General features: G+C 58.5%; 1 protein-coding gene across 8 annotated transcripts; it reads left to right on the forward strand.

The window, feature by feature from the left end:
* The first annotated feature begins 1,131 nt into the window (after positions 1–1,131).
* NLGN3 (neuroligin 3) lies at positions 1,132–22,143 on the forward strand. 8 transcript variants are annotated; one of them, XM_086619420.1, is made up of 9 exons: positions 1,279–1,609; positions 2,708–2,767; positions 9,831–9,890; positions 12,604–12,753; positions 14,126–14,315; positions 15,911–15,918; positions 18,193–18,204; positions 20,089–20,878; positions 21,306–22,143. In XM_086619420.1, exons 1-9 carry the CDS (start codon positions 1,405–1,407, stop codon positions 22,141–22,143), a joined length of 2,313 nt encoding a protein of 770 aa, XP_086475546.1. In that variant the 5' UTR covers positions 1,279–1,404. The 8 variants fall into 8 exon arrangements, with proteins under 8 accessions (XP_086475543.1, XP_086475544.1, XP_086475545.1 ...); XM_086619422.1 differs by lacking the exon at positions 9,831–9,890; XM_086619421.1 differs by lacking the exon at positions 2,708–2,767.
* The last annotated feature ends 1,567 nt before the right edge of the window (positions 22,144–23,710 follow it).

Genomic DNA, 23,710 nt, shown 5'->3' on the forward strand with positions numbered 1-23,710 from the left:
GCTCGCCCACCTGCCACCAGCCGCAGGGCCACGGGAGCAGGGCTCTGCCTGCTCGGGGCTCGTTCGGCTGGCCGGGAGGCAGCTGGGCAGGGAGGGGAGGCAGGGAGGCTGCGGTGCTGGCACAGGCACAGGCTGCCCAGAAGCGCTCTGGCTGGTCTTGTCCTGCCCACCCAGCAGCCGGGTTGTGCCTGGGGTCTCACCGCTGCCGCCAGCAGCAGGTGGAGGGAGAAAGCTGGCTGGAGTGTGTGGGCGGGCGAGATGGGTGTCTGGGTAAGACACGCGGGTCTGATTTGGTGGTGTCTGAGGTGGGGTGGTGGCACACAGACGGGGGAGCAGTGCTGGGATGGAGCCAAGGTGAGGAGCACAGACTGTGCAGCATGAGAACACAGGTGGCTCCTGCTCAGCCAGGCGGGGAGATGTGCCAGTGGGCTCTTGTGCAGGGGCTGTGCTGGGCAGCAGTGATGCCTGACAGTGGGGAGGGACAGTGGCAGGGAAGTGGCACTGTCCTGTTTATCGTGGCACCTGTAATCTGCTGCCAATACCCTTCTGCAGCATGGCATAAGGGCACTATGCTGCCACACAGGGCGGCTGCCAGGCTCACCCTGGCAGGGCAGGAGCTGGGCTGGTGCCCAAGTGCTAGGGACAGGCTCTGCAGGCATGGACAGATGCAGTCTATGTGTCTGCATGTGCTCTACTTGTGCGGCCCGTGCTTGCCTACTCCCAGAGCAGCCTGCCTGGGCGGTAGCAGAGCCAACGAGCACCCATGGCTGGGAGGGTTTGGCCAGGGATCCTGGCTCCTTCTGCACTGCAGCTCTTCGACTCTTCCCAGAGCAAGTCTGCTGTTAATTCCCTCCATCTCTCCACAGTATCAGCAATCCCCTCTGGGCCAGGCCATTGGAAGGTGGGCAGCAGTGGGCAGCTGGCAGGCTGTGAGAAGTGGTGGCACATCTCCTGCATCTGTGCTCCGACTCGCCTAGCAGAAGGTGTGGCTGGGCTGCGTGCTCCTGACTCCCAGCTCTCCTGCTCCGTCTGTTCCTGGTGGGCAAATCGGAGGCTTGGAGTGATGGGGATGCCCTGAGCCCTCACCCGAGGAGCTTCAGGCCTGGATGTTGGTGCTGCTCCTCCTGGACGATGTGGCTGATACTCTGGAGAAGTCCTCTTTTGCCCCCTGTTCTCCAAGTGCCTGAGCTGGTGGCCGGCTGGGACCTGCGTCTCACCCTCTGGGTCCTGAGCTTCGCCTCAGCGGTCGTGCGGATGGAGGGCCAGGTCTACTCGCCGACTGTCAACACACACTATGGGAAGTTACGGGGGGTGCGTGTGCCCCTTCCCAGTGAGATCCTGGGGCCCGTGGACCAGTACCTGGGGGTGCCCTATGCCGCGGCCCCTATCGGGGAGAAGAGGTTCATGCCCCCTGAGCCGCCGCCATCCTGGTCGGGCATCAGGAATGCTACCCACTTCTCGCCGGTCTGCCCCCAGAACATCCACAATGCCGTTCCTGAGATCATGCTGCCCATCTGGTTTACCTCCAATTTGGATATCGTGGCCACGTACATCCAGGACCCCAACGAGGACTGTCTGTACCTCAACATCTACATTCCCACGGAGGATGGTGAGTCCCCGCCGGGGTGCCTGCAGGAGGGCAGGGAGGGGGCTACTCTGCTCCTCCCCAGCAGTGGTTGGTCTCACCTGGGTGTTGTGTTGGAAGCATGTAGTTGTGGACCCTGCAGCATGCTGTCTGTTTGTGGAAAGCTTTCTCTGGCCACGCAGCTCGTCCTCTTGCCCTCGGCTACCATCTCTGTCTCGCGTGCTCCTGCTCCTCCACGCCTCCTGGCCCCCCCCTCCACCTCCATGGCATCATCACGGGTTCCTCTCTTGTGTTGCAAAATCTGAATCCGACTCTCTGACTGCAGATCCACAGAGCGACAAGCTGGTTTGTGCTCCCCAGGCGCCGAATGCCAGGTTCTGTCTTGAGTGGGTTCGGGTTTGTCGTTCCTTCCCCCTTCCCACCCTCCCCAGGTCCATGCGCTAGTTGTGGGTGTGGGCTGCGGCTGCAGCTGGGAGGAACACTCTCTGCCTCTCCCTGGGGAGATGCTCCAGAAAGGAAGGGACCAAAGAGCCCTTTTCTGGGCCCTGGTACAGATGGAAGGTTGGGGGCACCAGCAGGCACATCGCTTGGCTGCTCCCTCATCTGCCGGTGGGACGATGGCAGAGTGATGAGCCTGGGGTGCCAGGGACCTGCGGGGCACGGTCCTGTTGGGGTGAGGCTGAGTGGCGCTGAGTGCCTCCTTGTCTAACCTTTTCCTTTGTAGGAGATCCCACCTGAACTGTAAGTAGAGGGCAGAGGAGGCAGAGCCTGCCTGCATGCCCACCCCAGCCTCACCGCAACAGGAGCCCTTGGGGATTTTCAGTGGGCTAGAGGGACCCACAGTGGGTCTGCTGCGCTTGGTGGAGCAGCGTGGCCGGCCAGTGGCTTCTCCCAGGCCGGCTGGCTCCACTCCTCTGGCCCTGGGGCCCTTGGCCACGGGCTGCATTGTGCCTTCCTTCCTGCCCAGCACAACTGGCCCAGAGTTTTCCTCCCACAGCGACGCTCCCTCCCCACCTCCTGCGGTCCCGGGGCGGCGGGAGGGTGGCAGTGTGGTTGTGATTGCATGCCCACTCCCGCCAATGGAGCCTCCTGTTATTTTGTAGTCTTTTATTCATTTTACAGTAAAACGGATTTCCAAGGAATGCACCCGAAAGCCCAACAAGAAAATATGTAGGAAAGGAGGTATGTAGCAAGCCGACCGGCAGAGAGGCACAGAGAGGAAAGAGAGAGAGAGTGAGAGGGTGCCTGGCCAGCCCGTGGCATGCTCCTCCGGCACCTCTCTGTGCCACCACTCAGACTGCAGGCCCTCTGAGCAGCCCACCCTGCCGTCTCCCACCTCGCACTCGAGGAGCCCCACGGATTTTTCGGCCACCTCCACTCCCCAGCCAGGGAGGCTGGGAGCGGTGCTGGCTGGGAGCACAGGTCTGGGGTCAGGTCAGAGGAGGATGCTCATGCTGCTCCAGGCCTTTCAGAACAGCTTCTCCCAGGCTGAGCCTGTGCCCCTGCCTTCATCCCACTGGCACCAGCTGCCTCCCAGCCCCTGGGTGTGAGAGGGAGCCTCTGATGGTGGGTAGTACTTAAATGCACCCATCTCTTAGGGGTGCATCCCACATTAGGGGTGTATGGACCTACTCAGGGAAGCACCTGTATGATGGAGGACTGCAGCCCATGCTGCGCTGAGCTCTTCCCTGTTGCATCCCTGGTCATTTTGCATCCAAAGGTCTTTGGTTAAAAGCATAAAACCTCCCCTGGCTGCGTAAATGCTGCCACATTCTGCCTCAGCTCATGGTCCTGCCAAGGCTGCTCCCTGCTGCTCACACCCCCATGCCTCTGCCAGCCCTGCCAGTGAGGATCTGCTCTCCACCTCCTGGCACAGCATGCTCCCTGAGCTCCAGTCACCCCTCAGGCATCCGAGCACCTCCAGTTCAGACACATCTCTGCTTTGCCTTGCCTCCATCCCCAGGACCATGCAGGGCTCATCCTGCTGCACTCTGGGGCAAAGGGAGCATCTCAGCCCCCCTTACCCCAAAGTGATCCTGTGTTCCCAGCCAGCCCCAGTGCCGCAGGCTGAGGAGTGGAGATGTGCAAATGGGAGCTGTCTTGGCTCCTTGTCGCACACGATGCTTTGCCTGTCCCACCGCACAGCCCCCTTGCAGGCAGGGAGAGCCTGGGCTGCTCTGTGCATCCCAAAGTTGGATGTGCAGGCAGTTGGGCAGCCAAGCTCTTCTGAAAGGCTCAGTGCAGGCAGGGAATGTCTGGCAGGAAGGGGATGCCACCCTGGGCATCCCGTGGCAGCGGGGTCCCTGCATCCCATCCTCCACCTCCCTGCGCCCCTGGGGTTGGCGGGGCTGGCACAGCTGGGCTTGGAGGTTTGGGGAGCACTTTCCTTCCAGCCATTTCCCCCAGTCCTGTTGTTGGGTTTCTTTGCTTTGCTTTTCCTGTTGCTGTTCTGGCTATTCACACGCCATCTCTCTGAGTGCCAAGGCTGCCCCTGAAAGGGCTGGCGCATTAGGGAGTCTCCGCACACTGCCTCCGGAGCCGACTGTGCCAGCAATCACCAGCCACTTCAAAGCGCTTCCTCTGCCGGCCCTCCCACTGGCTGCCAGGGCTGGCAGACCCCCGCTACCTCAGCCCTGCAGCTGAGACCAGGAAAGCAGGGTTTGGGTTATGGCTGGAGAAGGGGGACAACATAAGGCACAATGAAACACCTTGGGCGTGCTCGTCTCTTGGTTTTCCCTCCCCACTGGCTCTGCCCATGGGCAGAATTTCTCTGCAGCCCATCTTTGCTTGCCTCTGATCACCTCGTGGAGAGCTGGTGGGGGACGTGCCCTCTGCCCCTGCTGGCCTCTGCTGACTCATGGACCAGCGGATCCCCAGTGCCAGCCATTTGGGCATCTAGGTGTGATGTGCTGGGAATTAAAGCACCCAGACACTGGTGCTGCCCTTTGGTTCCAGTCACGACTCTGGTGCCCATTGGCTTGAATTAATTGAGTCACTTGTGATGAGATACGGAGACTCCTCTGCCCCTTGTCAGGTATCCTGGTTTAGTAATGCTTGGGTTGAGGATAATGTACCTGCAGTGCTGATTTCCTTGTTCTGCATGCCATTAGTACCTTGGCTCATTCTGGAATATTCTTGACTATTATTTCTAAGGCCACATATGAGCAGTGAATAAGCTCTCCTCTTGCAGAGCCGGCAACTGTGCAGTATTTTGGTAGTTCAGAATGCCTCAGCTCCCACCTTATCAGAGTTTTCATGATTTCTGCCACCCTAAGCTCAGTGTATTTCATAGCAGCCAAAGGGCTGAGAATTTACCAGAATTTATCCCTGGGACAGAAAAACGTCCCTGTTTCCCTGCCCAGTTGCCCATGATAATTTCCTGTATGGAAATTTCCTACATGCCAATCTCCTCCATACACATTGGTCCCTTTTCTGGGAGCAAGGCAGCGGTGCTTTGAGAATAATTAGCCATGCATGGTGCTGGGGGAGCTGACAGTGCTAAGGCTCATCTGAGGCTCAGGTTTTGCTGTGAAAATAGTGCTGCCCACCCGAAGAGCATGTACACACACACAGAGTACAGTACCTATGTGCAAAATGCATCTCTGCCCTTTGTTTATGCTGCCAACACTTCCAGCCTGTGCTTGGCTGCAGTGAGTGCTGGGATGCTTTCCCCTTCCCTTCGCCACCAGCCTGGGCAGGCCTTGCTAGAGGGCATAAGGAGGTGGATGTCATTTTCAGAGGGGAAAAGCGTGGCTGCCCTGCATGTAGCAGCCCTCCCCACTTTTTACTAGCAACTGTCCTAATCTCTCTGGCTGGGGCTGTGCAGAGTCCATAATGCTGCAGAGACAAACGTGCCAGTCCAGCGTCTCACTCTGCCACGCGAGGGTGGCTGGAGCTCCCAGCAGCTCCTGGGCTCAGTCCGTGCGTCGGCTCTCTGCAGGAAAAGCATAGTGATTTCTCCACTGCTCTCCAAGAAGCAAACTTGTCTGAGTACCGGCTGAGGCTTCCCTACAGTTGCACGTCTTCTGCAGTGCTCCCTTGCTGGAGGGCTTCTCAGCAGCCTCCTGCAAAGCCTGCTGCTTTTCAGAGCTGGCTGGGAGCAGACCACTGTCCTGATGCTGCACTTCGTCTCCAGGTAGTGATTTGCAAAGGTGAGGGTAGGTGTTTGTGCTGGCGGAGGCAGCAGAGTGTGAGAAGATGCAGTGCTTTTATAGAGGCCACTCAAGGATGGAGACCACTCCCTTGCATCACTCAGGGATAGGGAGGGGCAGGGCAGCACCAAGGTGCACTGCAGTCCTGGAGCAAAGGCTGGTGGCTGGAGGAGCTGCCCGACACAGGTCCCAGGGCAGCTGCCCCTGCCCGTAGGGTTGTGCAGCAGCAGTTTCAATGGCTGTCATCTGTCCTGGTCCTGTTCCTTGTTGCTCCTGGAAAAGGACCTGAGCCCATGTGGCCACCAGCATGTGTGTCTCTGGGTGCATGTGCCATCAGACATGCTGGCAGCACTGCTGTGGGCTTCAGCTCCCTGTGGCATCGCAGCTGCTGCGTGGGAGTAGGTGCCCCGGGGAACTTGCACTGAGGAGATGGTGCTGGGGCTGCCTGCAGCCACCCTGAGCAGATATTTGGATTTGGAAAGGTGTGAGCTTAGGTTCCTGCTCTTCTTTTATCCATGCCATGCTGAGCGTGAGGACTCCAAGGACCAAGGCTCCTCGCCCTCCTTTATCTCTGTTTGCATCGGTGTCAGTGCAGTTGGCATGGTTTACTTAAGATAGCATAAATCTGGCGTGAATGCCCGTTTCAGGAAAAGTGATTTTATTTTTTACTGAACTTGATCTTAAACCTTCCTAGAGCCTTCAGATAACAATGTATGTATCCTTCCTATCGGCCTGAACAATGTCACTTTGCTGTCAGCTTAAAGTGAAGCAGCACAACAGGCATTCACACTGGGTTAATGGAGGGAGTTTCTGATGGATAAGGAGAATAAAAGACACAAGTCCTTTTGGTTTTTCCAGCTGTGAATCCACAAACTTAAACTCATCCTCATGACAGTAGGTACTGTGGGGCTCTGCGTGGTGGCCTTTGCCAGTGTGGAGGAAGATCTCCTAGGATGGGTGTCCTTGAACATGGCATTAACCAGTGGAGGGAGGTAATGGAGTAAAGTGCAAGGGACGGGTGAGGGAAGTGAAGCTGTAAGTGCTCTCATGAGCTGTGGGGCATCGGTGGGTTGTCATGGAGATGAACAACATAGCAAAAAGCCCGCTTGGTCGCAGCAGCCTGTTTTTGCCATAACCCCAGTCACCCTGGCACTTTCCTGCCAATGAGGAGGCTCATGCTTTGCATCTGCCACGCACACATGCCACCACTGTTCCCCTTCCCCCTGGCCTGCATTACTGCACTCCTGCTTTGCTTAGCTTCCCAGTGCCGCTTTCTACCGTCCCTGCTGCAGTGCGTGAAGTTCAGGTTGCTTTAGGCTTGTCCCAGCCATCCCTAACCCCTGGGTTGGCAGCCTCCAGCCAGATCCCCCCCTGCTCAGGCAGGACAGTTGCTCAGATGATAGGGCTGTTGTCCATTGCCCTCTCTTACAGTCTGTCAGCTCCTCATAGCCAGTTCCTCCATCCCTGTCTGCATGGAGACCTTTGTCCCCTGAAGGAAACCAGACTGGAGGGCTGCAGCCCAGCCGGTCCCAGGGCTTTAACAGCATCAGGGCCCTCAGCAGTGGAAAGAGATCTCCAGCTGCCTGTGATCAGCTTCCCAGCTCTGAAACCCAGTGCAGATGAAGCCTTGCTGCCTGTGGTCTCCATTAGAGAAAAATCCCTGTCCCTGAGCAGTACCAAGGAAGTTGGCGCATAGCACCAGTTAGCAAATATTGCATGAGTACTTTGTCGTTTCAGTGCTTTCTGGGCTTACAGCTCTTCCTAATGAAGATGCAGCAGGTCAAGCTTGCAGCCTCCTGCAAACAGGTGGGGCAGCCACACGTGCCCGACTGAGTGTGCAGCTGGCAGATGGGCTGGGGAGGGAGCGCACGGCAAGGATGCAGCAGGAAGTGGGGATGCTGGGGCTGGGGTGAGAGCTGGCAGGGGTGGGAGTGGCATTGGGTGAAAACAGGAGAACAGTATGAGGAGCTCAGGGGATGACTGGGTGATGAAGCAGGAGAGGAGGCAGGGCTGGGGCATGGAGCGGGTAGGTTGGGAGGTGAACTCCGAGTTGGAGAACGTCAGAATGACTCTGGAGACCGCCAATCCATCCCTGCCTCACGCAGGAGCAGCTCTACCTCACCTCTTCCTGTCAATGTGTCCCACTTAGTCTTAAACACCTTCCCAGGCCTCCTTTTCCAGCACTTTCCTACCCTTTCTGCCAGGAAGGTTTTCTTCTCATCCAGCTTCAATCTGCCTCATGTAGCTCTGGAGCTGCTGGTGCTCTGTGCAGTTGAGAGGGAGTTGCTTTTCCACCACGCCACTTTGCAGTGGCCTTTCATGTGTCAGAATTCTGCTGTAGCCCCCATCACTCTTCTGCTCCTGGGATTTGTGTGACCCTGCTTCCTGCAAACTTTTTTTGCTTGCTGGATTTTTCTAGACTTCTGGTTGTTGCTCCTCTGGACTTCTTTGAGCAGGTTGTGGCTGCTTAAGACATTGTGCAAGTCTCTTGCCCTGATGGAGCTGCCCCTCTCACTCCCCCATCACAAATTTCTTTTAAAGTCAAATCCTATCCCTCTCCATGCTGCCATCTCTGTTATCCACTACCTGTGTCACCTGTGGGATCCCACTCCCAGTGTGGCAGTGAGGACAACTCCTTGATTTCGTCTTCCCAGCCAGTTTTGTACTTGCCTTGTCATAGTTTCATCCAGCTGCGGGACTGCCCCTCGCTCATGGAAGCTGTCCTGGAGACTGTGCCAAACCCTCGCTGCGGTGGCAATGGGGCTGGCTGGTGATAGCAGCAGGGCCGAGTGCCTGGCAGGAACTTTGGAGACCTGTATGTGTCGGGGAGGTCACTGGGCAGTGTGGACACAGCATTAGCAGTCCTGCCTGGGGGAGACTCTGATGTCACCTCTGAGGTCACTGTCACCAGGGGAACTTTTTTGGTGCAGGCATTAGGGAGTAGAGGACCGCAGGTGCTGGTCTGCAGCTCTAAGGGGATAAGGAGCACACAGCCTCATCCTGAAATTTGGGGCTGCAGGGCACAGAGATGGCACCATTCGACTTTGTGCCCACAAGGGTAGGCAGCTTTTTGCAGCAGCAGGGCCTTGGTGCAGGTCTGCACTGCTCCCCGTCAGTCCACAGGCCACCTCTCCCGGCTCGTGCTGGCTGCGTGCAGCTCAGCAAGAGCTGCGCTTGGCGCACGCCATCCGCAACAGCATCCCACAGTGCTGGGCTGGGCTTGCTGGCCTGGCCTGTGCCCTGGCACCCTGGATTTGCTAAGGACCATGCAATGACTGGAAGGTGTTCAGGATATTACAGAAAATGATATTTTTTGGGTTCTGCCTTGGTCAGGGCAAGCTGGTCGGTGCCTTCGCAGTCCTCAGCGAACCATGCAACTAGCCTTTTCAGAGTGAGCTGGTACAGGACGGAGCCGAACAGTGCAGGGAAGCACCTGTGGCTCCCTGCAGTGTGCCATGGTGGTCTTGTGCTGTGGCACCAGTGGTTTGTGGCGTAGCAGTTCCAGGTACAACAAGGAGCTGTGCACTGCATGGGGGTGATGGGCAGGACCCCGACTGGTGATCAGTGGCTGCCCAGCGCAACCCTTCATGTGGACTCTGCTGCTGGCCGGGGATGGCTGTCCTCCGTGGCAGCAGAGCTTGGAGCAAGGCTCCTGCTCGCGCCTGGGCGGTAAGAGGGAGCCCTGCCCCAGCACGGGGAGCCAGGAGTGTGCGAGCAGGCAGGGGCCGGGCTGGGCTGCAGGAGCATCGGTGAGTGCTTCGTGAGGCTGATCTGCCACCAGCGCTGATGCTGCCCCAGGCCCACACTCCTCCCCACCACCCTGGCACTCCCTGGGGAGTATCTGGGAAGGGGATCCAGGCAAAGCGGCATCCCAGTGTGGCTCCTGGGGGAGTCCTGCCTGTGCCTTATGCCACCCTGGCTCTGTGAGAGGTGCAGTGTGAGTAGCCAGCAGTGCTGTGGGGTGCAGGCCTGGCCCCACCGTCTCTGCTATCATGCTATTTTTGAATTCTCTTTTGTTTTTTTGTGTTTTTTTTGTTTTGTTTTGTTTCCTTTTGTTTTCCGTTTTGTTCTGTCTCCTCGTGTTTGGTCCCTAGGAGCCAGCGCTAAGAAACAGGGCGAGGACTTAGCGGATAATGACGGGGATGAAGATGAAGGTATTTCTGTGCTCAAGGCTGCCACTGCATGACACGCAAAGCAACTCCGTTTGCCCGCCATCCACTGCCATCCCCAGGGAGCCCCGTGTGTGTCCGTCTGCCACACCGGGCCGCTGCGCGGGGCGGGGGGCAGGCTGGCTGGCTGTGCAGGGCGCCCAGGCCCTTCCCCTCCTCGGGACGGGGAGGGAAGCTCATGGGGGTTTTTCGCTTTAGGAGAAGTTTGCTCCTGCTCCGCTTGAGTGAGGGCAGCGAGGAAGCATGGCAGCTTGGGAGGAGAGGAGCCCTTGGGCACCTGGGCCCATTTCACCCCGAGCCCAGTCACATCCCACCTCCAGCCTCATCCCTCCAGAGTCAGTGTCATGCAGCTGGGAGCCGGTGACCTCCCCCTCCACCTTTTCACAGCCACACCACAGGCACCGCTGCCGGGTGGCTGTGCCAGCAGCTTGGCACCTTTGGCATCCGCAGGGTACCTGGCTGTGCCCAGGTTGGACATGTTTTCTGTTAACTTCTCTTCTTCTCCACCCAACACAAGGGAGGTCTTCCTTGCAAGCAGAGCATCAGCACCAGCCAAGGCAGTGCAAGTGGGCTTTCAAGCAGATGTGATTCTAGATGTGCACCAGGGCTAAGCAAGCTGCAGAATAAGCTATTTTTAGTAAAATTGGGTTGTTCATCTGCAGGGTATGGAGTCGGTATGTTTGGCTGGAGGAATGTAAAGAGGAGGCAGGAGGAAGGGTCAACCCGGGTGCAGCCCTAACGTGTCAAGGACAGTAAAACCTCATGGTGTGCAGGAGTCCCAGGGCAGCTTGAGCATGGCCTGGCAGATGGCGTTTAGGATCTGGGAAACAGATGAAAAGCGTATTCCTTGGCAGTACCAAAACCCCGTTGTTTTCTCCCAATAACCTGTGCCCCAGGATCTCTTGTACCAGGGCGTAAACTGGCATTCAGCGTAAGTGACTTGACTGTGCTAAATCCCTGCACGCTAAAATGGGCTGCCGTGATTAGGAGCCGTTTATTCCCTGATACATCTTTGCACATTGCTGCCATTCTCCCGTGAGGGTGTCCCTTTGTGTGTCGGGGGAACCGTGTGGCAGGGAGGAGAGGACATAGGCACAAGCACCAACGTTCCTACCCTTTGCATTTCAAGCAGGTGGCCCTGGGAACAGTTGTCCCGCAGTAGCTCTGCTGCACGGGCAGTGTCTGTCCCAGAGGAGCTGCGAGTGCTTCTTACTCCCCAGGTCTGTGCGTTTGCCTGGCTGCATCCTAGCAACAGGAAAAGAGCCGGCACAGGTTTTGACATATCCTCATTCTCCTGGAGGGAAGAGGTTTTCTATATGGAAGGGAGACCACCCTTAGCCATGCTGCTGGCCACAGCTGGAGGTGGGGATGGCCAGAGGTACCCGTCAGCCTGCCCTGCAGCCCCCTGCGATGGGCAAGCTGCAGGGAGGAGAGGATGTGGGCAGGGGTTAGGTGGGTGCGAGGGAGCGCGTCTGCCCCAGCTGGGCATCCCCACTGAGTTGGTGTGGCTGTGCCCCCGAAGTCCCAGCCCCACAGGGACCATGGCAGGGGCTCACTGCCAGGATGGCATGGTGCACCGGTGGGGGAAGCAGGCAGAGAGCACCAGCTGGCCAGGGCAGCCGAGGCCAAGCAGCCCCGGCAGCTGATTCCAGCCCACCCAAGCAAGGCGCTGGGTGTGAGTGACCACAAGGGAGGGCAAAGTCCATCGGTGCTGGCTCACCAGTCCAGGAGAGGGCTGGGCACTGCAGGCATGTGGGACCTGGCACTGTCTCCACAATGGGCACCACCACCTCCTCCTTGTGGTGTGGGCGAGATGTACCAGGAGCAGAGCATGGGTGTTCTTCCCTCATACCCAGGCTCGGCTCCATGAGGGATCCCAGGCCAGTGTGGCAGAAGGGGCTGGACAAGGCCAGTCAAGAGAGGGAGCATGGCTGCTCCCTATCCCGTAGGCTCCCACAGTCCTTCTTCCCCGGCCCTTGGGGTCCCATTCCCCATCTTCATTCCATGCCTTATGCCCTGTCCTTGTCTGGATGCTGTGCTCACCTCCTTGAAACACACACACACTCTTTGCCTCATCACCATGTCTATGTCTGGGCATTGGGGTGCCATGGGTTCACATCCAGGCAGCCGGCAGGTTTCTGCTTTCCCAGAGCTATGGGAAGGGAGGGTGGGAGAGTCAGACATTGGAGCACCCATCAGTGTCCCCCCTGCCTTCCAGGTCCTGCACACCCCCCCGTCCCTGCCCCCCCACAATGCCAGCTTCCAGGACTTCCAGAGCTGAGGGCTTGGGTCCAGCCAAAGAAGAGACATTGGGCTGCATCCTGGGGCTGGACTCTGCATCTCCCAGCTGCAGCAGAGATGCCACTGGTCTGGCTCCTGCACACAGCCAGAGCCTGGCTCCAGGGAAAAGCAGCTGGGTCCAGCCAGCATTTCTCCCACATATGCTGAGACCCCCAAGGGGACAGCAGTGTGGGGACTGCACAGCAGCTGCTACCACCCAGAGTGGGGCTGGCAGGGTTGGTTCAGTGGTGATTGGCTTTGGAGGTCCATGCTGTGGGCCCGAAGAGAGCTCTGGGTTTGGCTTCTAAGTGTCCTCCCTGGTCCTGGCAGCTAGCATTGCCCTCATCCTTGGTCTGCCTGTTGGGCAGGGTGCTGTGGCCATTGGCAGGGTCCTGTGTTTAACCACCTCTCCTTCCAGACATCCGGGACAGCGGGGCCAAGCCGGTGATGGTGTATATCCACGGTGGCTCATACATGGAGGGCACGGGGAACATGATAGATGGCAGCGTCCTGGCCAGCTACGGGAACGTGATTGTCATCACCCTGAATTACCGCGTTGGAGTGCTCGGTATGGGCTGGCCAGCGTGGGCTGTGCTGCTAGCATGGCCAGGCAGCGGGATGAGCCCCCACGGCCGACAGGGCTTGAACCAGCTGGGAAGGGAGTGGGGGAGGGCGTGGAGCCCAGCAAGATGGGGGCTGTGCTGTGGGCACTGTTTCTGCCCTCTGCCCTGGCCACTGAGCAGGGTGCCACGTGGAAGTGCCCCCAGTGGGCGGTCACAGAGTGGTCTGGTTCCTGGCACCGGCTCCCCCCCAGGCTAATTTACACAACCTGGCTCAGCTGAAAGCAAATATTGGTCTACTATTAAATAAATAACAAACGTGCTTACCTAGCATTTCCTCCTGAGAGAGCTTGGAGCAGTGAGCTGCCAGTGGGTACTGCCTGGCTGCCCCTGGGGACCCAGCAGCTCTCCCGCGCTGGGCACAGGCTGCCTCCAAGCCGCTTGAGCTGCCCATCATGGCCTGGCTGTCTGCAGAGGGGGGTCATCGAAGGGTGTTGGGTGCCGTATAGAGGAGGGTGGCAGTCCCATTTTCATGAGCACTGGTGACCTAGAGAGGTGAAATGGGGACACAGGGTCAAAAGGCAGTGCGGTACCCTGTCTGCTGCAGCAGAAACCCCTAGGAGGTAGGACACAGGAGATTTGCCTGGAACGGCACTGCTGCCTCCATTAGCAACAGGGAGAAAAAGGGGTGCAGGGGCTTGGGGAGAGCTGCTGGCAGGACCAGCTCTTTTCCCAGCCATCCAGCCTGGCATGACAGTCTCCCTGGGCAGCTGGGATCCCAGCTGGTACCCTCTGGCAGCCTCTGGACCCCAGTCTCTTGGGGAAGATGAAAGTTACCTGGCAGAAAAATGGGCTTTTCAGTACAAAAGAAAGCCTATTCAAGACCTTACAATGTTAAAAAGATGGATAGGTGCAAATTTAAGAGACATAAGTCACAACATGAAATAAGACTTAAAATGGTGCCATCGTCATCTCCATTGAAGTGCTGCAGCGCACCCAGCCAGAGTACCTCTAGTGCTCTGGAGCAGTGCCGGAGCCGTGCCAGCGCCGCTCCCTGCCTGCCAGGGTTACCTGCCTGGATTTTACCTCAGGACCATGGATTTGGCTTCCTGCTTTGAGTCAAAGCAAATGAAACACTGATAGCTTATCTTAGGTGTTCCCTTTGCTATTGAAAGCATTTCTCGGCATCTTCCTCACTGAGAGCCTTTGTATTTTAAGCTTCAGTCAGTTCCCCTCTGCCCAGCCCACCTCCTCACGTTTATAGAGCCTCCTCCTGGCCACACTAGTCCATGGAAGCTCCCCTAGGCCTGGGGAAGGGGGGTGGGAGGTCAGGACACCCCCTGCTTCCTCATCCCTAACCAGGCTCCCCTTGGCCCACAGGATTCCTGAGCACGGGGGACCAGGCTGCCAAGGGCAATTATGGGCTGCTGGACCAGATTCAGGCACTGCGCTGGGTCAGCGAGAACATCGCCTTCTTTGGGGGAGATCCTTTGCGGATCACTGTCTTCGGCTCCGGCATCGGTGCCTCCTGCGTCAGCCTGCTTACCCTCTCCCACCACTCTGAAGGTAGGTGCCAGCTATGCCCAAGGATGCTGCAGCTGCAAGTGAGCACCCTGCTGATGCTGACCTGGGGAAGGGAGCCCACCTGAGTACCACCGGCCACCCTAGCAACGTCAGGGCTACTTCTTAATTAGTCACTGGTGAGAGCTTGACCCAGGGCCAGGAAGCAAAACCTTCTCACCATGGGCAGGGAGAAGCCAACGGCAGAGCATGTGGGAGCCAGGGATGGAGCTGGAGCTCCTGGTGCATGGGACTGCAGTCCAGAGCCAGCACCTGGGCATGGGGAGAAGTGGGGACCCCTCCTGCAGTGCCCTGCTCAGGCACCTGGGCTCACTCATGCAGGTGTGGAGGGAGTGTAGCACATCATGCAGGGCACTGGGAGCACAGATCTCACTCAGTACTAGGAAAGGCATTCATTCTGGAATAGAGGGGAAGCCAGACCTGAGCCTGGGGAGGGATGGAGGGCCCCATCTTGAGAGACCGGGAGAGCTGGAAGTGCTGCGATTAGCAAAACACAGGTGGAAATGATATGATTAGTATCTGTAAATATAGCAGTGTTTACTCTAGATAAAGAAAGGAATTATTTACGCTGAAAGATTGTGTTGGTGTAAGAGCAAATGCATGTAAACCACCTGCAAAGACATTTACATTGAGCATTGGGGGAAAAAAAAATAACCATGGGAGTAGAGGTGTTCTCAATAAACTTCCTAAAGGAAATTGCAGGAGCAAAGCCTAAAATAGATGTGGTCCACAGGGGACCAGCCTGCCAGGGACTTGGTCACAGGGGCTTTGTATGCACTTCCAGTGCTGTGTCCTCAAGCGTGGTGCAGGGGAGAAGGGGATGTGTAGGGGCAGCAGACATAGGCATGAGTCTGCACCTCAGAGACACACACAAAGTTGCACTTGAAGCCATTGGGAAGAGCTGCAGCCCTGATCCACAGCCTGGGAATTGCATAGGAAAGGAGACCTTCAGAACCTCAGCAGGGCTGACGGTGTGGTGGAGGTTGTATGAGAGGAGACTGGCACTGGCCAGGGTGCCGGCAAAGTTGGCAGCCTTCCTCCAGCCCTGGGAGCTGTCAATGGACTTATTGCCCCACTATTCAAAGCAGGAATGATTTCAGCCCAGGCTGCTGCGAAAGTGGCTGCACAAACACCAGCATCATGATGTGCTTGGTAGTATTGGCTGTGGAGGTTTGCAGGTGCTGCAGGCAGCATGAGTCTGACGGTGGCTGCAGTGAGAGGTGGCAGAACCTGTGCTCTTGGTGGGGAGTGAAGGGCAGCACCTCACTGAAGCCAGACCTAGCACAGGGCTCATAGGATGCTGGCAGTTCACCATGGAGTCAAAGGCAAGCCCAAAACAGGTCTCTTCTCCCAGATTTGTCCAGCTGCCCTTTTGGTTAAACTTGCCTTATTCCAGCAAACCACTTGCCCTGCAGTAAGCCCACCCCCATGCAGAGACCCATCACCGTGCTAGGCTCTGCTTCCCATGGTTTAGCCTTCTCCAGGGACAAGAGTGGGGCTGACAGGCTCCCCATGCCTCCACACCCATCTCTGCTGCCCATCAGGGTGCCCAGTGGTCACAGCTGGCTGCCAGCCTCTCCTCAGATGGGCCAGTGAACTGAAGAGAACAGGCTGAGACATGCTGCCATGGCCCATGGGATCAGAGTATGCAGAGGCATTCCAGAGCCTCCTTGATGGTGCAATATCCCAAGTGGGCTCTGGAGCCCACTCATGCCCCATGCTCCCTCTGTGCCAGAGCCTGTGGCACAGCCAGCACCAACCCAGCCTGTGCAGAGTGCTCCTGCTCTCGGGGTGGCTGCTCCCACCACTGGGGTCCCCTTGGTGCCTCAAGGACTAGAGCTCTGGGGGATACTTTGCTCCACAGACCCGATAACAGAGGCGTGTCTGGATCTAGTGGGCAGCTGCTTCTCAAAAGCCGGCAGCTTGGGCGCCCCCACAGTAAGTCCATGGTAGTCCCTGATCTTCCATGACTGCCCGCAGCTTGCTGGCTCTGCTGTCACTGTCGCTGGTGTCCCGCCATGTTTGAGTAAAGCAGGGAGAAACAAAAAGGCAGGTAAAGCTGAAGTGATCCAGCCCTGGCAGCATCTATGGAGCTGCTGTTGCCCACTCAGGTGCTCTGGTCTGGGTAAGCCCCTTTCTCTGCCACCCCAGGGTGCTCAGGACACTTGTGCTTAGTCCATGTTCTTGCCCGAGTGCCTGGTGCCTGAAGTCAGCCCCTCTGTTGTGCTGCTCCCTCTGGGCCAGCTCCTGAGCTAGATGATCCTGGGGCTGTTGCCCCATCCTCTTCAGGTGACTTGGACAAATATTAATGGGTTTTAGACTACTCAAGAACACGGAAAATGTGAGTTATGGCTACAGAGCAGCTGCTGATGTTGCAATGCCAGAGCAGGGCAGGACCAGGGCTGCCCTCATTGCTTTTGAGGCTCCTGGGGGTAGGATTCCTGGCTACCCAGAGTCATGCGGGGCAGGCAGCAGCTCTCTAGCCCGCAGCAGGAGACACTTCTGATGTCTAAAGCCAGAGGATGCTTTGCTTGTGTGAGATGGTAAATTGAGCACTGTGTAGGAAAGGAGCATGGGTAGATATTTGCAGACTTTTCTGAGCACAGGCAGGGCAGGAGATGTTCTGTGGCTGCGGGGACCTGTGCAGGGCTGTGCCATCCCTATGTGGATATCTGGGCAGCGTGGGGCACAGGGATGGAAGTCTTTTACAGGGTGAAAGCTCCTGTGGAAAGAAAAAGGGTTTTCTCTGCCCATATGGAGTGTGAAAGTCCAAGGAGGGGACACTAGGTGTAATGTATTAGTGATGCTTCTTAGCGTGCTCCTCTCCATCACAGCAGTGCCTGGGAGGCAGGTGGCAATCGTGGGGAGGTGCTTTCAGTCCAAGAGTCTCCTCTCTGGGATTGGGTGCTTCTGGCAGGGCAGTCCAAAGGCTGCAGACTGGTTTTTGGGGCCAGATGGTGACACCTCTTTGGAAGCAAGACTGTGTTCTTGGCTGCCCAGGTGGCCCCAACTGTTATATGGGCCCAGGATGGAGGGAGCAGCATGGAGAGAGGCTGGGGATGGATTGGAGGGGCTTCTCTACAACTTTCCAGCTACAAAAAATACTGTCATGCCAGTACAGCACTTTTCAGGTGACACTAGGCTTTCTGTCACTAAGCCCTGCACCTGCATGCCATGTCCTTTGCTGCCCCATCCAGTCTCAGTGCCAGTGGTGTGGCCTTCCCTGCCTTGCAGTGGTGCTGGGTGCCCAGCACCCTCGTTGCTGTGGCAGGGGAGCTGCTGCCGGCTGTAAATGCTGTGAGGCAGGAGGGGAGCGCTCAGTGCTGCATCCAGTGTTGCATCAAAGCAAATGGCCATAAATTGACCTCAAAAAAACCCTGTGCTGGAGCACCCGTCTCCCCAGGGACAGGGCAGCCGGCTCTCGAGCACAATGGGGAAGCTGCGCTAAGACACAGCCTGCAGACCAGGCGGGTTTGTTTTTATCACGTCAAAATAAAACTCATAGTGATCAAGAGCTATTAATTAAGCTGCTAATTTGTGCCTGCTCTGCCAGGCACTGCAAGAGGCAGACGCTGGAGGCTGGTGCAGCGCACACTGTGTCTCACTGCTGGGGAGACCCGCGGCTCCCGTGCCAGCCTCAGCCCTTGTAGGCGGGTGGATTCCTCACCAAGGACCAAAGTGCTGCTTCTCTCCCCAGCTGCCCATTCCAGGGTAGGAGCAGTCGCTGCCAGACAAACCTTTTATGCTTCCTTTGCCCCATCTCCTGCTCCATAGGGGCTGCTGCCCTTCACTGCCTGCTCCGGGGATGCTCAGGCTTCAGCTGAACAAGGCATCCAGCACCCTGCTTTGAGCAGGGCTTGGCCCAGACAACACCAGAGGTGTTTCCAGTCTCAGCTACTGTGCAAAGTGAAGGGGAAATCAAGACCTGATGGCAGCCTGCAGCACCGGGCACCCTGTGACAAAGCCCTGGTCCCACTGCTTGGGTCCGCTGTGCCATGGCAGCCAGTTCTGCAGGATGCAGGGTGCGTTGGGACCCTCACCTCAGAGGGGAACAGTCAGGGAAGGCAGAGCTGCATCTTCCTGCCTGAGACCCAGCAGGCTGGAGGGCTCTGGGGTGAGCTGCAGGGTGATGATGCCTCCCTGGACTGCTTGTCTGGCGTCAGCTGGGTGCTGGCATGGAGTGGGAGGACGTGACAAATCTGGGCTCTCGCAGGCTCCTAGGTCCTCCTGTGTCAGGACGAGACACAGCGAAGGGGATTCCATCAGGGACTTGACCAGCTGTTGGTGACACCAGCTGCCTGTGCTTCCCCAGCCAGGGGTGGGCAGGGACAGAGCCCAGCCCAGTGAGTCTGCCTGGGAAGTGATGCTGCTGGTGGGGAGCAATAGCTGCTGCTGAGATGGCATCTCCTGGGAGCCAGGGAACCCCCATTCTGGCTCTTTGGCACATGGACGAATGCGCAGAGCAAGCAAACCCATGGCCAGTCTCCAACCTGTAGGCTGGGTACAGCTTTCTAGGGCACCGGGAGGTGACAAACAGAACTTGTGACTTCTCTTTGTCCCGGTGCATGGGACTGTACGTCAGGTACTTGGCAGAGTGAGGACTGTGCGTGCAGATAAGAGCGATGGACATGGTGGCTGGGAGCCAGGAGCCTCCAAACACTTCTGCTGTGGGAAGGTGCATGCTCCCCTGCAGAGCAGCATGGCCTTGGCTGCACAGGGCTCTCACACGGGCACTCTGCATATCGGGCAGCCAGGGACAGCCTGTGGCCACCACACTGCTGCACTGGTACTATTTGGGGACCGCCGGAGACACTCCCTCACAGCAAGTGAGCACTGGGGTCTGGCAAGGGCACAGGCAGCACTTGGGGTGCAGGAGGGGGTTGGCTGGAGAGCAGGGACCCCAGGGTGCACCCCGAGCCTGGCTGCCTTTCACCACCCCGGAGGCTCCGCTTCCTCGCCCTTTGTATTCTGAGCACAAGCGCCATTGACATGAGGCTGGAGCGCAGCCACACATTCCTCAGCCTGGGCCAGGGCCTTTGTGGCCCCGTTTTCCAGGGCGAAAGTCCACTCCCTCTGTGCTCCTGGTGGCAGAAAGGCCCTCTTTGTGCCTCTGGCAGCGTGCTCCTGCGGGGCCGGATTGGCACCGAGCAGCCCCAGCTGGGCAGGAAGCAGCAGGGAGGGGGGTGAGGGGGACCCTGACAAAGCGGTGGGCTGGGACATGCAGGGTTAAGTGTCCTCGAGCAGGCGTTAACCCTCTCGATGCTGCCAGCCTGCAGCCCGGCAGCTCTGTGAAGCCGGTGCCACCTGAGCTGGAGGATGGCGCCAAGCTGGGGGCACTGTGTGCCCCTCAGGGGCTCGGGCAGCACATCCTTAGGGTGACAGACAGGATGGGCTGCTCGGGAAGGCCAGGCTGTGATGAAACCATGGCCCCTCAACCCCCGTCACGGGGACAGAGGGATGCCAGGCCATCCCCTGCAATGGGATCCCCAGGGAGCACAGCAGCCCTTGATTGCTGCTGGGAGCACGCACCGCATGCCCAGCTGACACCCTCATGGCAGCCCTGAGCTGAGCCCCTGTGCAAGCCTGGCTTAGCGGGCACCACAGCCCAGGTCAAGGCCAGGAGCAGACTGGAACACTGGGTCCTTGCAGGGGTCCAGAAGCATCGATGCCTTCTCCACGCTGCATCCTGCACTGCAGTGCTGGGGTGTTGGAACAGCATTCACGTTGCTGCAAGCTTCCTCCACTCCTTGCCTGTCTTGCAGGTCTCTTCCAGAGAGCCATCATCCAGAGCGGTTCTGCGCTCTCCAGCTGGGCAGTGAACTACCAGCCTGTGAAGTACACCAGCATGCTGGCTGACAAGGTGGGTTGCAACGTGCTGGACACGGTGGATATGGTGGACTGCCTGCGGCAGAAGAGTGCCAAGGAGCTGGTGGAGCAAGACATCCAGCCAGCTCGCTACCATGTGGCTTTTGGGCCAGTCATTGATGGCGATGTGATCCCGGACGACCCAGAGATCCTCATGGAGCAGGGCGAGTTCCTCAACTATGATATCATGCTGGGAGTCAACCAGGGCGAGGGGCTGAAGTTCGTGGAGGGTGTGGTGGACCCCGAGGATGGCGTCTCGGGCAGTGACTTTGACTACTCAGTCTCCAACTTTGTAGACAACCTGTATGGCTACCCTGAGGGCAAGGACACCTTGCGGGAGACCATCAAGTTCATGTACACAGACTGGGCTGACAGGGACAACCCTGAGACACGTCGCAAGACTCTGGTGGCCCTCTTCACTGACCACCAGTGGGTAGAGCCATCAGTGGTGACAGCCGACCTGCATGCCCGCTATGGCTCCCCCACCTACTTCTACGCCTTCTACCACCACTGCCAGAGCCTGATGAAGCCTGCATGGTCCGATGCTGCCCATGGGGATGAGGTGCCTTATGTGTTCGGGATCCCTATGATTGGCCCCACAGACCTCTTTCCCTGCAACTTCTCCAAGAATGATGTCATGCTCAGCGCTGTGGTGATGACCTACTGGACCAACTTTGCCAAGACAGGGTGAGTGGGGATGGGTGCTGTGCCTGGGGGGTTTGCACTCACTGCAGCTGCACCCCTCGGAACTGTGCGGTGGTGGTGATGGGGTCGTCATGCCTCGTGTGGGACACTGAGCCCCCCGTGCCCAGAGGTCCGTGTGCTGCACCTTCACTGAGGTTGGTCAGGGCATCAACCACACAGTGGGAAGCTGAGAGTGCGGCCAGGCCCCAGGCCAGGCCCCAGCCAAGTGCAGGAGTAGGAAGGTTAGTTGGCCATGGTTATTGTGGGTCAGACTTGACCCAAGGTCGGGGTGCTGCTCAGCCATGCAGGACCTTTCACCAGCCCACCCTGTGCCACCACTGTCAAAGGTCCCCCCAGCCTCAATCCCTGTGTCTGGCTCTCCCTCTCCAGCTTTTCCCAGTGCTAGCTCTGTTTTGCCTGTGTTTTGCAGGGACCCCAACAAGCCCGTCCCCCAGGACACTAAGTTCATCCACACCAAGGCCAACCGGTTTGAGGAGGTGGCCTGGTCCAAGTACAACCCCCGTGACCAGCTGTATCTGCACATCGGGCTGAAGCCACGGGTACGCGACCACTACCGGGCCACCAAGGTGGCTTTCTGGAAGCACCTGGTCCCTCACCTGTACAACCTGCACGATATGTTCCACTACACCTCCACCACCACCAAAGTGCCACCACCTGACACCACACAGAACTCCCACATCACCCGCCGGCCCAACGGCAAGATCTGGACCACCAAGCGCCCTGCCATCTCACCTGCCTACAACAGTGAGAATGGGAAGGAGAAGTGGAGCCCAGAGCAGGAGGCGGGCACCCTGCTTGAGAGCCCCCGTGACTACTCCACGGAGCTGAGTGTCACCATTGCCGTGGGCGCCTCCCTCCTCTTCCTCAATGTGCTGGCCTTCGCCGCCCTCTACTACCGCAAGGACAAGCGCCGACAGGACACGCACCGGCAGCCCAGCCCCCAGCGTGGCACCACCAACGACATCCCCCACGCACCCAATGAGGAGATGCCCTCCTTGCAAGTGAGCCAGGGGCACCATGAGTGTGAGGCTGTGCCGTCCCACGATGCCCTGCGCCTGGCTGCTCTGCCCGACTACACCCTGACCTTGCGCCGCTCTCCAGATGACATCCCGCTCATGACCCCCAACACCATCACCATGATCCCCAACTCGCTGGTGGGGCTGCAGACCCTGCACCCCTACAACACCTTCACCGCTGGCTTCAACAGCACAGGGCTCCCACACTCACACTCCACCACCAGGGTATAGCTGCCCGCTGCCGGCGCACACGCATGCACGCACGCACACGCACGCAGCAGACACTGGCAGAGGGACTGGCAGGGCTGATGGAGCCCCTGGACGGAGGGGCAGCACCCACGGACAGTGTGGCACCGAGCCCGGAGACCTGTGGTGTCCCAGCACGGCTGGATGGCCCGCTCTCCCCCGTCGCTTTTTTTCGTTCCTATCTAACTTTTGAGAAGTGCTTTGACTCTCTCGGCTCCCGGACGGAGGGCCCTGCGGGTTGCCCAGGGCACTGGTGGGGTACAGGGGGTACACGATGTAGCCCCTGTGCCCGTGCACTGGCACGGGCGGGCAGGGGATACCCCGCTGGCAGTGGCCGTGGGGCTCCCCGCACCAGGGCTGTGCCTCCCTGCGGGGTGATTGCATCCCCAGCGCTCTGCCCGCTAAGCACCCGGGGACTGACAAGGAGTTGGGCCAGGCATCCCTCTTGGCTGGTGCCCAGGCATCCCCCAGGCGGCTTGGCATCCCAAGTGCCCTGGAAGAGGCTCCTTCACTGTGTCGAGAAGTGGCCCCAGGCCATGGTGCTATAGGCAGAGGGAGCAGGCAGGGTCCAGAGACCCGACCTCATGCTGGGTGCAGGCTCTGGGGCCGATGCTGGGGCTTGGGGACCCCGAGGACCATGGCAGCGAGTCCCCGGGCTGGAGACTTGGCACCTCTACCCCTCTTTGCGCTGCAGAGAATCTCTTTTGTGTCAGTTGTTTCTCTTTGCAGAGACGTTTTTTAAGCAGATCTTTAGTTCTTTACACACTAACGGAGTCGCCGCGTTTTGTCCTTTGTAAAGATTTTAAAACCAAGTGTTCTTGATATAAAATAAAAGCCAGTTAGAAGCCAGCGTGTGCGCACGGTGCCGGCCCCTTGCAGCCCCCACCTGCCGCAGGTGAGCACCAGGCAGTAGGTGCCTCCTGCACCACGGGGCCGCGCTCTTTTGTATTTTTGATATTCTCCCTCCTCTGTTGCCCGTGCCCACGTATCTCAGCCAACTAGCCTACCCAACGGCCCGCCCGCAAGCACCCCCTGCCCCAGCCCACCTGCTGCCAACACTGGCCAGTGCCACCCACTGCCCCGCGAGGGCATCACCCACTATGAGCACTGTCGGCCCATCCCCATCAACCCAGGGCAGCCCCCCTGGCACCGTGTCCCAGTGCTTCCCACCCTGCCCTACTCCCCCAGGAACATCCCACATCCCCTCACCGCTGCCCCAAGGCCACGCTGTGCCCTCCCTGCTCGCCCTGCTGCCCAAAAGCAGAGCCAGCGTTTTGCAGCCTGTGGCAGGGGTGGGCAGTGCTGTGGCACACCAACAGCGACTGCCTCACACCTCACTCCCGGTGAGGCCATTCCCCTGTTATAGGGTGGCCCCAGCTCCAGCATCGGGGGCGTGCAGCTGGGATAGATGCCTGGGCAGGGGCTGCTCGAGCAGGGCCACTTGGGTTGATGCAGCCCACATGGGGCTGGAAGCTCCTACCCCAGAGCTGCGGCACCCGCTGGACTGATGGTGGCCACCAAACCACACGTGGCTGTGGGTAGCGGAGCTCAA

This window comes from Tauraco erythrolophus, chromosome 13, assembly GCF_009769465.1.
Source record: "Tauraco erythrolophus isolate bTauEry1 chromosome 13, bTauEry1.pri, whole genome shotgun sequence".
Lineage (NCBI taxonomy): Eukaryota > Metazoa > Chordata > Aves > Musophagiformes > Musophagidae > Tauraco > Tauraco erythrolophus.

What these genes read in the sequence shown, in the direction of transcription:
- NLGN3 (XM_086619417.1), top strand. Translation starts at nt 1,132, where the DNA reads ATGTGGCTGATACTCTGGAGAAGTCCTCTTTTGCCCCCTGTTCTCCAA. An exon ending in GAAAATATGTAGGAAAGGAG is followed by an intron (nt 2,768 to 9,830) that starts GTATGTAGCAAG and finishes TTTGGTCCCTAG; the next exon opens with GAGCCAGCGCTAAGAAACAG. An exon ending in ACCAACTTTGCCAAGACAGG is followed by an intron (nt 20,879 to 21,305) that starts GTGAGTGGGGAT and finishes TGTGTTTTGCAG; the next exon opens with GGACCCCAACAAGCCCGTCC.